Source organism: Podarcis vaucheri (genome assembly GCF_965113315.1).
Source record: "Podarcis vaucheri genome assembly, chromosome: 13".
NCBI classification, from domain to species: domain Eukaryota; kingdom Metazoa; phylum Chordata; class Lepidosauria; order Squamata; family Lacertidae; genus Podarcis; species Podarcis vaucheri.
This window is the reverse complement of record NC_138751.1, coordinates 27,735,667-27,750,002: the sequence shown is the minus strand read 5'-3', so window position 1 is coordinate 27,750,002 and position 14,336 is coordinate 27,735,667. Positions and strand designations below refer to the sequence as shown.

The 14,336-nt window shown below is 42.5% G+C and overlaps 2 protein-coding genes across 2 annotated transcripts; one reads left to right on the top strand and one right to left on the bottom strand.

Moving 5' to 3' along the window:
* Positions 1-102: 102 nt before the first annotated feature.
* On the bottom strand, positions 103-2,341 carry LOC309517227 (olfactory receptor 10A4-like). The gene has a single exon (XM_082196367.1). It carries the CDS (start codon positions 1,525-1,527, stop codon positions 520-522), a length of 1,008 nt encoding a protein of 335 aa, XP_082052493.1. The 5' UTR covers positions 1,528-2,341; the 3' UTR covers positions 103-519.
* Positions 2,342-2,388: 47 nt separating this feature from the next.
* On the top strand, positions 2,389-6,857 carry LOC309517236 (olfactory receptor 2AP1-like). The gene is made up of 2 exons (XM_082196377.1): positions 2,389-4,333; positions 5,591-6,857. The coding sequence occupies exon 2, from the start codon at positions 5,607-5,609 to the stop codon at positions 6,573-6,575; it is 969 nt and encodes a 322-aa protein (XP_082052503.1). The 5' UTR covers positions 2,389-4,333; positions 5,591-5,606; the 3' UTR covers positions 6,576-6,857.
* The last annotated feature ends 7,479 nt before the right edge of the window (positions 6,858-14,336 follow it).

Sequence of the window (14,336 nt, the reverse complement as noted above, 5' to 3'; positions counted from 1 at the left end):
AAGGAAAAATAATAAGTGAATAGAAAGATAATTTACTCAAGTGATGCTGACACAAAAAATCTAAGTAAAAGAATGCAAGCTTTACCACCCCAGCCCCTCTCACTCTCTCCCCTTTCTCTTTCCCCCCAACCTCACACTGTATGCAACATTAATGTCTCACATTGAATGCAACTGGAAAGTAAAATGGCTCTATGACCTGAAAAAGAGATAATGCAGGTATTTTTGTAACCCAATATTTTTATTTTTATTTTTAAAAAAGCCATCTAATATTATTTTCCAATTTAATCCAGATGTATCAGAATCCCATTTAAACTCAGGCCCATTAGGTAACAAAAACAAAACAAAACAAAAACAAACACGGAAGCTGTAAATACAGATTAAATGGAGGGCATGTGGGAGGGCATTTTGGTGAGGATAAAATCGTATGGATGCTGGGGGTAAAAATGCTTGCATGAGAAGCACCACATCTACAATAAACCACTGTGTGTAAGTGCCCTGTGTCTCACACACCCATTTACTTTAATAAGAAATTATTGTGAGCCTTTGTGTTGGCACGCATTTATCGATGGCTCTTTTCAGAGACTTGCTCACCTCCTTGTTCCTCAAGCTGTATATCAGAGGATTGACCAGAGGTGTAAAGACCGTGTAGAAGAGAGAGAAGACTTTGTTCATTCGGCTCAGTGTGTCTGTATTTGGGAACATGTACACTACTATTAATGCCCCGTAAAAGATAGTGACTACAGAGAGGTGGGAGGAACAGGTGGAAAAGGCTTTCTTCCTCCCCGTGGCAGATGGGATTCTCAGAATTGCAGTGATGATGTAAATGTACGACACAATGGTCAGCAGAAATGGCGGAAAGGTAAACACAGAGGTAGTGATGAAACTGGACAACAGCAGAAAGTGGGCACCGCTGCAGAGGTGTTGTATCAGTGGCATGAAATCACAAAAGAAATGGTCTATTTCGTATGGAGCACAAAAACTGAACTGTGCCATTGTTAGTGTAATTGTGGTGACTACTAACGAGCCACTTAGCCAAGATACGAGCACTAACTGGACACAGAGACGGTTGTCCATAAGGGCTGCATAGTGCAGCGGTTTGCAAACTGCAAGATATCGATCATAAGACATCACTGCCAGGAGATAACATTCCGTTGCTGCTAGAAATGCAAAGAGCCAGAACTGCAGCATGCATCCTTTTGCAGAAATGGTTCTGTCTCCGGATAGAAGGCTGGCTAGCATTCTTGGCAAAATGGTTGAGCTATAGCAGGTCTCTAAGCAGGATAGGTTACCCACAAAGAAGTACATGGGTGTGTGAAGGTGCTGGTCAGAAATGACTAGAACAACAATGAGGATATTCCCAGCCATGGTCACAAGGTAGATGGACAGAAAGATCAGGAAGATGAATATCTGCAGATCCTGGAGATCGCTAAACCCCAGCAGGACGAAATGCGTTATGATTGTTTGGTTTTTCTCTTGGATGCTACTCATGGAATGCATCTGCCATAAATCAAACAAAACATTAAACATGCTTTCAATGCAGGTAGCTACAAGTAGAGAATGAAAATATAAAAAAAAAAGAAAAATGCAATTTTACTGACAACAGCAAAAGAAAGGCTGGATCGATGGTCTTCATGGTAACTGTACTGGAAAACATTGATGTGAAAACGCTTTCAAGAAAAATAAATATGACATTTATAAGAGGATAAACACACACGGGACACCCTGCTGGGCCAGACCAAAAACCCACCTCATCCAACATCCTGTTTCCAACAGTGTTCATTATCTTCTTACATCATACTCCTGTATGAGACAGTTAATGAAATGTTTCTTACCTACTGTTATGATATCAAACTAGCGATAATGGCTTATTCCTTTACTGTATGGTTTTTTTTTCCAAGAAGAAGGTGGTAAATACTTCCTCTTTTGGTTTGTTGCAGATATTGAATCGAGCAGCTTTGAATGTTTGTATTTCTAAATGCTCTGCTCCACGGTTTTTAATATCTTTTCCAGAGGAAGGCTGGTTATCCCCTGGACACTATTTAACTGTGAAAGAGGAAGTAGTATTTTTGTTGTTGTCATCACTGTTGTTCTAAATGACATTTTCAAATGAACATTGGTGGCTGATGACTTTTGGAACTCATGGGGAAGAGATCCCAACAGGAGGTGGAGCCAGAGCCAATGATGAGCAGAGCCAATTAATTCTGCTCTGGTCCCCATCCGCCTCCCTGTTATGTTCCACAATTGGCAAGACTGATAATAAGGAGAAGGAAGCTGCCATAAGTAGTGCCATCCCCTGGACCAGGTGCAAGAAAGCAGGCAGTTGGGGGCTGGTTGAGGGAAGAATGAGGTTGGTGGGGCAATGCCTTCATGGCAAGCGTTCATTTTCAAAAACAGTGTTGTGTTGAGTGCTATGCCATTCCTTCAACGGCCAATTCTCAGGCCAATGTTGCTGACGTAAGCAAATCAGCCACACACATTCAGGAGGGAGGTATCAATGGGCTCAGGGTAAGTTCAAAGTTTCCATAAGGATAACAAACTTTAGGGGAAAGCTTGGGGAGGAAATGAGTTGGCCCAGCTTATGAAACCCTTGATGAGGACGGCTTAATTACCCCATCATACTACATTGTTTTGTCCCTATAGTCTGCAGCAGGGAAAAACATGTTCTCACATTGGTTTCCATTCCATTTAATTCCTTGTACAAATGAAGGTACCCATTTCACTGATGATGCACAAGGACACAGAACCACACAGAGATAGGAACTATTGCACAGTATGTTGTGTATACTTGTGTTTTGTATTGTGTTTTGGATGCAGGTGGATTGTGGTCTAAATCACTGAGCCTCTTGGGCTTGCCGATCAGAAGGTTGGTGGTTCAAATCCCTGCAATGGGGTGAGCTCCAGTTGCTCGGTCCCAGCTCCTGCCAACCTAGCAGTTCGAAAGCATGTCAAAAAAGGGGGGCAAGTAGATAAATAGGCGGGAAGGTAAATGGCATTTCCGTGCGCTGCTCTGGTTTCAGTGTTCCATTCCGCCAGAAGCAGCTTAGTCATGCTGACCACTGGACCCAGAAAAACTGTCTGTGGACAAACGCCGGCTCCCTCGGCCTGTAAAGCAAGATGAGTGTCGCAACCCCAGAGTCGTCTGCAAATGGACTTAACTGTCAGGGGTCCTTTCCTTTTTTTATTCTGTCATAAAATTATTACAGTGGTACCTCGGGTTACAAACGCTTCAGGTTACAAACACTTTGGGTTACAAACTCCGCTAACCCAGAAGTAGTACCTCAGGTTGAGAACTTTGCCCCATGATGAGAACAGAAACTGCACGGCGGCGGTGTGGCGGCAATGGGAGGCCCCATTAGCGAAAGCACACCTCAGCTTAAGAATGGTTTCGGGTTAAGAACGGGCCTCCGGAACGAATTAAGTTCAAAACCCAAGGTACCACTGTATTTTTTATTATAATATTAATTATGATTTTCAGTTTCATACATTTCAATAATTTTACAAGGAGGGGCACAGGGTTAGCTCATTCACACAACTCTCTTCCCTCCCATGGTTCAACAACTTATGCTGCCACAGCCGCACTATGATGTGTACGAAGTGAGGACAAATTCCAGTATGCACGTTCCTGTAAGCCCACTTACAGTAGAGCATAAAATACATTAATTTGCCTCTTTCTGTTTTGAGCCATTGTTTACTCTGTTTGCTTACTGTTGATTTCTTCCAGGGAAACTCAAAGGGGAAGGGCCATAGCTCAGTGACAGAGCATCTCCCTTGAGTAGAGAAGGTCCTAGATTCATTGCATGGCATCTCCCTGCCTTAAACCCTTGGGAGCTTCTGTCAGTACAAACAATACTAAGTTGACCAATGGGACGACTCATTATGAGGCAACTTTCTATGTTCCTATATGATATTCTTTAAAAAAGAGCAAGCTTTGAAGTCAGTAGTTTAATTGCAATATGCTTAAGTACATAAGTACCGATAGTTTGCTGCTTCTAGCATTAAAACACCTATTAATAAAATGATGTCAAAGGAGACTGTGATTTCCCTGTGGGAAGAGAGAGATGCAACGCGATAATCATTCTGATGGAATATATATGGAGAGAAGAAACACTGAAAACAAAAATGCCTTTTTTAATTTCAAGAATGAACTGAGGTCAGGAATAAGATGGGGAAAATGAGAAGAGGCTGTTTTCAGAACAGAGATACAGCAGAAGAAGTAAATTGAATTCCAGCACTATGGGCATGTTGTAATCTATACATTTTTTAAAATGTTATTAATCAAAGCAAACACACTACAGTCAACTGAGACATGAAAACAGCGATAACGAGGAATAAGGTAAGCAAACTACTGGCTTTTCCATTGATGTGTAAGAATGAGATAGGAGGAAGGGGGGGGGAGAAAGAAACAGAAGCATCTGGACATGGCTGGCAAGAGGTTGCCATGTGCTTTGATTGAAACTCTAAAGGCACAATGGGCATTAAAAGCCATTTGTACATAAGGACAAATGTAGGTGTCATAAATAAAATAATAGAATAATAGAATTGTAGAGTTGGAAGGAACCCTGAGGATAATCTAATCCAACCTCCTGCAATGCAGGAATAAGCAGTTGTCATGTATGGGGATTAAACCTGTGACCTAATAATAATAATAATAATAATAATAATAATAATAATAATAATTTATATGCCACCCATTTGATTGGGTTGCCCCAGCCACTCTGAGTTGCTTCCAGCAAATTAAAACACCAAACATTAAAAACTTCCCTATACAGGCTGCCTTCAGATGCCAGATAAATGTCCATCTCTTTGACATCTGACGGGAGGGTGTTCCACAGAGTGGATGCAACTACCAAGAAGGCCTTCTGCCTGGTTTCCTATAACTTCACTTCTTGCAGTGAAAGAACCACCAGAAGATGCTCAGACCTGGAATTCAATGACTGGGCTGAACGATGAAGGTGGAGATGCTCTTTCAGGTATACAGGGCCAAGGGCCATTTAGGGCTTTAAAGGTTAGCACCAACACTTTGAATTGTGCTCAGAAATGTAATGGGACATAATATAGGTCCTTTATGACTGGTGTTATATGGTCCCTGTGGCCGCTCCCAGTCATCAGTCTGGCAGCCTCATTCTAGATTGGTTGTCTTGTGTGCAGGCAAGTGTATGTTAGGTGAAATGTGCACAAAATAAAATTGTATGAATGTTTTCATGGTGTGGAAATGTGAACCAAGTATAAGACAGAAAAGAAAAACTAAGAGAAACTGAAATTGTGAGGTTTGTCCATCCCTAGTATTTGCTACTATTAATGAAGAATTAAAAAGGAAATATATTATTAAGGATAATGTGCATCGTGGTCAACCTAGGTCCTGTTAAAAAATCCTAGTGATGGAAAGGGAAAATATTTGTTTGAGCCCTCTAGTTGTGTTCAATTACGACTTGAAAAGTTGTCCTGGAAAACCTCCTCCCACCCTCTTCTCTCTAGTTTAATACCTGATGTATAACTGCCAACATCTAAATCTTATGGGTGCAAATGAAAATAGCTATTGTATATTAATCCTTTCCGCCCATCTGAAGTAGAGTTTATCTAATCTTTCCAGGTGTGAAGCTAATACAATGGCAAAAGCAGAACTGAGAAATCAAACAGTCCTCACTGAATTCCTTCTGCTGGGATTTGGAGATCTAGGAGATCTTCGGTTTCCTCTCTTCCTGCTCTTCTTAGTGATCTACATTGTGACCATGCTTGGGAATATTCTCATTGTTGTGCTTGTTGTGGCTGATCGCCACCTTCACACCCCCATGTACTTCTTCCTGGGAAACCTGTCCTGCCTGGAGACCTGCTACAGCTCCAACATCCTTCCCATGATGCTGGCCAATCTCTCCGACAGAGGTCCAAGAACCATTTCTGTAACTGGATGCATGATCCAATATTACTTCTTTGGCTTCTTGGCAGCCTCGGAATGTTATCTCCTAGCAGCAATGTCCTACGATAGGTATGTGGCAATTTGTAAGCCACTGCTCTATACGGTACTGATGAATGGCAGAGTTTGCCTCCAGCTAATAGCTGCATCTTGGATCAGCGGTTCATTGGCTATTAACGTGACTATATATTTAATGCACCAGTTAAGGTTCTGTGGCCACAGTGAAATCAGCCACTTCTTTTGCGATTTCAATCCAATATTAAAGCTCTCATGTAGCGACACACACGTGATTGAACTTTTAACCACCTTCCTGGCTGCGATATGTTCCTTGCCTCCCTTCTTGTTGACCCTGACATCTTATGTCTATATCATATCTACCATTGTGAGAATCCCCTCCACCAGTGGAAGGCAGAAAGCCTTCTCGACCTGTTCCTCACACCTCACTGTGGTGTCCATTTTCTATGGCACAATCATGATTGTCTACATGTTGCCCAAAACAGATGCACTGCGAGACCTCAACAAAGTCTTCTCTCTCTTCTATACAGTCCTGACACCTTTCTTCAACCCCCTGATATACAGCCTGAGAAATAGAGAGGTCAAGGAAGCCTTCAGAAAAACATTTACTAAATGTTGCATTTGGGAAAGAATGAGGGCCATCGTTTAATATGCTTGTTTATCTAGAAGTTGATTTTGCTCCTCGTTGAGGATGTTATTTTTTCCGTGGGGAAAAATCACACAGACATTACCCTACTTAATACTGTTGTAATGCCCAAAAGGCATTCACATTGGATTGCCTCCTTGGTAATGGCAGATAGCTTTTCCAGTGTTGTAGGTTTGACTTTATAGACAACTTGTGTATAGTAGTTCTTAGCTGATTATTGGTCCTGTCTTTTTGTTGCAACTATTATTTTATAAATATGAAAGTGTATAGAAATTATGCAAAAAAAAATAATCAAAGTGTGAAGGGTTGTGCATATGTGGGTATGAGACAAATTAAAGTGGTAGTATATTCATGCCTGCCACAGTCACATATAAAGAAGGGTGTGGGTGTGTGTCTTTATTTTTATTTTTTGCAAACCTGAGATGGAATATGCTGGTGAGGCAAACAGTATCATTCCTTTTCCAACACATTTTTTTTGCTATCAGAAGTGATTCACCTGGTGGAGCCACAATGCTAGCTTCCTGAAAATGGTGTTGCTGCTACCTACAAGGAAGGACAGGAGGAGGTGGTGAAGTGGCGGAGAGTTTGTTCTGCCCATGCACCTGCACTGAATAAACGTCTGCCAACCTCATCTCTACCCCTCCCAGTATGCAGCTGCCAGGAATCTAGCATTGCAGCTCTGCCCTTGTGGAGGAGACACTTCTGTTTGCTATCCTCCATAGGTGTAAGCAAATTTCTTTCCAGAATCCTTTACTTCTGATGTGAGCATCATGTCTTGTTTACATGTAATAATCATTTAGCTCTCAATCATCTTTCCCTCCATTCCAGTTAGACTGGAGTATCTGCAACTATTTAAATTTGTATATGGGGAGCAAGTTCAGTCTTCCCCTTCATACAAGTAGCTATTCCCTTTTGTGTTTGACCCTGCCTTCTAATACATTGATTATATTATGCATGACATACACACCTGACACAATCAGTGACATAGTGTGAAAAAGAACACTTGCATGCATTGGCTTTTTGTAATCTCAAGTACCATTGATTTAAAGGAGATCCCCTGCAGTCTGTACCCATTTTAAACCAATTCCTTTCCGTCTATACACTGAATGTGTGGAGAGAGAAACAGGAAGTACGTTTCCCTCTTCTTGGATGGGCAGCTTTGCAAGTGTACCCCGGGTCTCCTCTGTGAACTGGCTAGATTGCAGGCTAGATCGTCCTCCTGCCACCAAATTGGCCAATGATGGCAGGAATTGTTGATATAGCAGAGTCCGTTTGCACAACGGAATGATGAATAGTACATGCCACATGTTTTTTGTTGCTTTATTTTCAGTTCATTGTAGAGAATTTACAAATATGCATCTTGCCTCTGCTGGAGCAGAGAAGCAACCGTCCTTCTCCTCGGAATAACGAACACCGAGAGATCAGTGAAAAACAGGAAGCCAGAGTACGTCACATCCAGCTTCCCATTCCCGTGGGAAAACCCAACAGTACTCTGACTGTGGAATGTAAACATTGTCTTGTGACAAGCACTTTGCTGCACAGTGAAGAGAGCAGAAACCAACATCCTCCCCCTTTCTGTGAACATCACTGGGCAGCGTGTTCGTACAATATCAGTACAAACCCAACTTCTGTACATAGGTACAGTGTTGATCCCTTGATACAATCTTGGACAATACATCAGCAGGAATTTCATTACCTGGCATATAGGACACCGTTACGAGTCCCTTCTGAATATGTTCCCTAGCATGTTGCACTTTCAATTGCAAGTGCTTCGTGCTTTGCTTACAACCTTCCGAATTCAGCAAAGCCAAACATGCTTTGTTGTCCTGATAAACCTGGATTGGACATTTGACAGGAATTTTCATGTCTTTGCACAATTGTAACAACCATTCACAATCCTTTAGTGAATAAGACAGTGCATTCAGTTCAGCTTCACAAGTACTTAAGCTAATTGTTGTTTGCTTCTTGCATGACCAATCAAATAGACCCTGATTGTACATGTAGCAAACTCCAGACGTACTTTTCCTGTCTGTAGTGTCACTTCCAAAACTTGCATCTGCAAAAATCTCAAGACCACCAGACTTCTGATTGTTAAATCTCAGTCTGTAATGCATAGTGCCTTTCAAATAGCGTGCTATGCGTTTCAGAGCTTTCCAATCCTTAACAGTAGGATTGTTAACTTGTCTGCTTAGCAAATTACAGCTAACAGCAATGTCAGGTCTTGAACATCTGGCAATGAAGTTTAACTTGCCTAGCACACTTCTGTACAGTGTAGTGTCAGAAAATGCTTCTTTAGTGTCTTCTACCTGATAACCTGTTGTCATCGGTGTGTCTACAGGGTTAGCATCCATCAGGTTCAGTTTGCTTAACACATCAGCAATTTTCCGTGACTGGTGTACTAGAATGTTACCACTTTGATCTTTCTCTATTTCCAGAGATAGGTAATTATTTACCTCACCAAGATCTTTCATGTCAAAGTGCTCTTTCAGTTGAGCTAGGGCATTATTGTACATTGTGACATCTTTCCAAAAGAATAAAATATCATCAACATAAAACAAACAATACAGCTTCTTTTGCCCTTCCTCTTTGACAAACACACATGGATCAGCTTTCCCTTGCTTAAAACCTAGAGAAAACAATGCTTCAGTGAGTTTTGTGTGCCAACACCGTGCACTTTGTTTGAGACCATAAAGGGACTTTTTCAGAGCACAAACATATCCCTGTTTTACCTGTACGCCATCAGGTGGAAGCATATATAGTGATTCACCTAGAGATCCGTACAAAAACGCTGTATTTACATCGTGGTGACTAATGTGTAGATTCTCCTCTGCAGCTAGCTTGAGCATAAGCCTAATGCTCTCATATCTCACCGTGGGTGAGTAGGTCTCGTGATAGTCTTCACCTGGTACCTGTGCAAAACCTCTGGCTACCAATCTGGCTTTGTGTCTGACTATCTTGCCATTTTGATCAGTCTTCGCTTTGAAGACCCATTTGCTTCCAAGCAGTTTCATTCCTGGAACTACTGGAACTAGCTCCCAAGTTTTGTTCCTTTCTAAGGAATCAAGCTCAGCCTTCATAGCATTTAACCAAGGCTCAGCTTCCTTAGAATCCAAATCCTGGATTTCTTGGAAACTTGAAGGTTCAAATACCTTCTTGGAGCTTTTAACAGCTGCTACTGCAGTCTTAGCATATTCATCAGCAAATCTCTTTGGAGGTCTGCCTTTTGTGGCTCTTTGTGACCTGCGAATCAGCCTTTGGTCTTCAACACTCTCCTCTTCCTTCTTAGGAGAAAAGTGACCTATTGTGAACAATGGTTCTTCCAATTCCTGATCAGAGCTTTCAGAGGGTCGCATAGAGGCTTTCGCACTCTTGAAATCCTCTGAATTATCTGATTCAGTTTCAGACTCAGAATCAGAACCTTCATCAGTGGGTGTGGGTTGTTGTTGCTTATCCTCAGTCTCATCACTGTCATCAGGATAACATTGGAAAATTCCCACGTTCTCCCCCCACTTGGCATTGTACTCAACACTTCTTGTGAGCCTAATTGTCTTAGAGTCAGTCATCATTATTCTGTAAGAACCTTTCTGATAACCTAGAAAGATACCATGCAAACCACGTTTGCCTAATTTGGAGCTTTGTGGTGAGTGAATCCACATGTCAGAACCAAATATTCTCATGTGTTTGATGTATGGTTTCTTGCCAAACATCTTCTCATAGGGGGTACAACCAATCGCTGAAGATAACCTGCGATTGTAACTGTAAAGAAAACACGAGAGAGCTTCGGCCCAATAACTCTCTGGAAGATTTGCATCATGCAGCAAGGTTTTTAACCCTTGAAGCAATGTTTGATTTGCCCTTTCGCAAAGCCCATTCTGCCATGGCGAGCGAGGACTGGACAAATCGTGTTGAATTCCTTTCTCAGTCAGAAAAGCTTCAAACTGCTGAGAAGTGAATTCTCCCCCGCGATCTGTGAAAAGAATTTTTATCTTCTTACCATGCACATTTTCTAACCAAGCACAGAATTCCTTGAACCTTGGAAAGGCCTCTGATTTCTGCTTGAGATTGTACACATAAATATACCTGGAAAATGCATCAATGAGAACCATGAAGAACCTATTGCCACCTATAGAGGGCGATAGTGGACCAACTAAATCAGCATGAACAATCTGGTATGGTTCTGTAGCTTGCCTACTAGACACCTTACCTTTCGCAGCCATTTTCACCTTGTTTGCTGCGCATGCCTTGCACTTCATGTGGTACCTGCAGGGTTTAATAGTCATACCTTCAACCAAGGTAGGCATCTTAGACACTGCCTCAAAATGCAAATGACCAAATTTCCTGTGAAAATCATGAATACATCCTGCATGCAAACTTTTGTTAGAACCTGCAATGCAACAAGTATCATTCTGCACAACATCATCATAATACAAAACAAACAAACGATCAACACATTCAGCATGCAATACATAATCGTCTTTCTTTGTGATGGTGCATTTCTTGTTCTTGAAGGATACGTCAATGTTCCGTTCATTCAGCTGCATCACACTTAGAAGATTGTGTGTGGCATCTGGAACATACAGTACATCATGTATCTCTAAGTCCAAACTGTGAAGAACAACAGTTCCGTAGCCTTGACTGGGAATCGTGTGGTCATCCGCCTGGTGAATCGCACCTTCCTGCGGTGTAAAAGACACGAACAGTCTCTTATCGTTGCACATGTGGTGGGTAGCTGCTGAATCAACAACGAAGAAAGATCTAGACGTCTTCTGGACCTTTGCAACCTTTGGAGTGAAGCGTGAGACCATCGCCATGTGCTGCGTTGTCCTGGACACCGGACCTTTGCCTTTGCTTTGGCCTTTTCCACGCGCTGAACCTCCGCTGCGCTGCTCTGTCTTGGCCCTGGGATATTTGCATTCCCTCTTCATATGGCCTAGACGTCCACACGAGTAGCATTTCACTGCCTTCAAAGCTTTGGCGCCCTCTGGTGGTTCCACTGCACTCTGGGATGACGTCTGTGAAGACTCCCCCTTACCTATGCAGCTAGCACCGCGGCGATCTGCTTCATTCTGGATCACGGCAGTTACATAGTTTACTGTGAGCTGAGCAGTTGGTTGAACAGCAATCTGAGTGGCAACGGACTCCCAACTTGGACCCAAAGAATGTAGTATCATGAAGGAATACACAGCCTCTGGAAAGTTGAGTCCTCTCTGTTGCAACTCATGTCTCAGATTTTGCATCTCCATCAGGTGTTTACGCACATCTCCACCTTCAGCAAGAGCCATATCATGCAGCTTGGCATAGTAATACATTGAGGAACCAGCCTCTGTCCTCAAGTGAGCCTCTCTTAAAGAGTTCCAGATTTCTTTGGTTGTGGTCTTTCCACGCAACAGACAGAGCTCTTCTGGGGATACTATCAACGTTAGCGTTCCCCGTGCTTTGGAATCCTTAGCATTCCAATCAGCTGTAATTGGAGCTGGGGGGTTGTCTGTAATAACATTAAACAGACCTTCTTTCCGCAGAATTGCCTCTGCATATAACACCCACTCTGTGTAATTATTCTTATTGAGCTTAGGAATCCCAAAATCATCAACCAGCTTTGCGTTAGCCATTTTCTGCTGCTTAAAACAAGCTGCGTCACAGTCCTGCAGCTTCAGCCAAAAGCACTTGTAAAAGTACTTTCGATTTCCCCAGCCATCCAAGCCTGTGAGCTTGTGCCTTTTGGAGCCTTGCCTGTAACACGGCAAAACGGCTTTAAAAGTTCAAAGTCCAGCCATAAAACCATAAACTAGTAGCTGGCAGGCTGCCAGGCTGCTCCGGGAGCATGAGCACATACCTTCATCAATCAAACTCGACGCGCAGAGCAGATAACGCGATCCGTTCCTCTGTACCTCTGCCGGCATTCCGACTCGATCGCTGGAGTCTTTGATCCTCAGTTTGATTTACGTCTTTCTGGGCCCGGAACCAAAATGTTGATATAGCAGAGTCCGTTTGCACAACGGAATGATGAATAGTACATGCCACATGTTTTTTGTTGCTTTATTTTCAGTTCATTGTAGAGAATTTACAAATATGCATCTTGCCTCTGCTGGAGCAGAGAAGCAACCGTCCTTCTCCTCGGAATAACGAACACCGAGAGATCAGTGAAAAACAGGAAGCCAGAGTACGTCACATCCAGCTTCCCATTCCCGTGGGAAAACCCAACAGTACTCTGACTGTGGAATGTAAACATTGTCTTGTGACAAGCACTTTGCTGCACAGTGAAGAGAGCAGAAACCAACAGGAATTAGAGGGTGTTCCCCTAAGCACAAGACCAACTGACCAATAGCGTTGCTTGGCCGGGTGTCCAGGGCAAGGATAAATTCCCAGCCTGCTGGGCCATTGGGCCTCAGGAATATCCCTACCAACCCTGACTCCATGATGTCCATGTGTTCAGCGCCATGCCTGAAAGGAGCTATTATGGATGCATATCGGGGACCTGCACAATTAAGTAGCCCAATTATTTCATTACATTCATTTATTTCATAAAATGTATATGCCACTTGTTTGTCGAAAACCTCAAAGCAGATTCCAAAAATGATCAAGCAATAAACTCAAGAAAAAAAAATGCAACCGGGGGGGTCACTAGGGGGCGCATTGGAAGCTGGCTGACAATACCATCTCTCCGACCCACATGGGGTAATTAAGAGGCTGTTATGGGAGTAGGCAGCCTCCCTTGTTGCCCCAAGGAAATGGGGAACACTGCCCTTGCCTGCTGTGCCCATAAATCACCCCCTAATTCGAAAGAAGGGGGTGAGGGCCCTAGGCAGAATGCCCCCGTGTGGACATTGGCTCTCCTGGACGCTGTCTCTGATTGCACACTAGTTGCAGCAATTTGGATTTTGGAATAATTAATTACAAAAGAAGCAAATGCACATATTTCAAGTGAAGAAGGGGAGTGAAGTCGGCTAATTTAAGTGACCTCTGCGAAAGAAGATGACGGGCTGGAGAAACAGGAATATTTTATGATGAAGATACACCAAAAGTATGTTGACTACGGGGCTGAATGGGGGGGGGGGACCTTTTTTTACTTTCCTTCTATGTGATTTACACATTAGAACTATCGGTTGAACTGACCCAAGCAGGATGATTAAGGTCTGTGTGGAGATAAACTTTAACCAAAAGTATGCTTTATGGAGACTGGATAGTACTGTGAACATCATAAGGTTAGATTTGTGGACATTAAAACAGCAGTAAGAAGCAAGAAGTTGATTGGATCCCTTCGGAACTTGAAATATGGGTACCCCCCAACAAAAATTTAAAATTCGGCTGTGTAATTTGGAATTTATGTAATTTGGTTTGATTTGATGTGATTGGTCGGTTAATTAAAAATTATTCTTAAAAAAGAGAAAAAATTGCAACCTTAAACACACAAAAGTTAAAATACTAAAGCAGTTTAAAATTACCTCAATTTTCTAAGCATCTGAGTAGGCTTGTCTAAATAAGAATGTTTTTAGCAGGTACTGACAAGAGTACACAGAAGCAACCTGCTTGGAGTTCTAAAGTGCAGGGGAAGCCACACTAAAAAATTGAGTTCATACAAATCGGAAATGAGTATGATGTGGTGTAGTAGTACTATTTCCACTAATTGAAGCATTGTGGTGAGCTTATGCCCACTGAGCTCTAGGAACCCGTTTTTGGACCAGATGTTAGGGTGGGTCTGTCAGCTCAGGGGGGGGGGGTCCACTTTCTCTTCACACCTTGGCCACATGCCAAAAACATTATCTG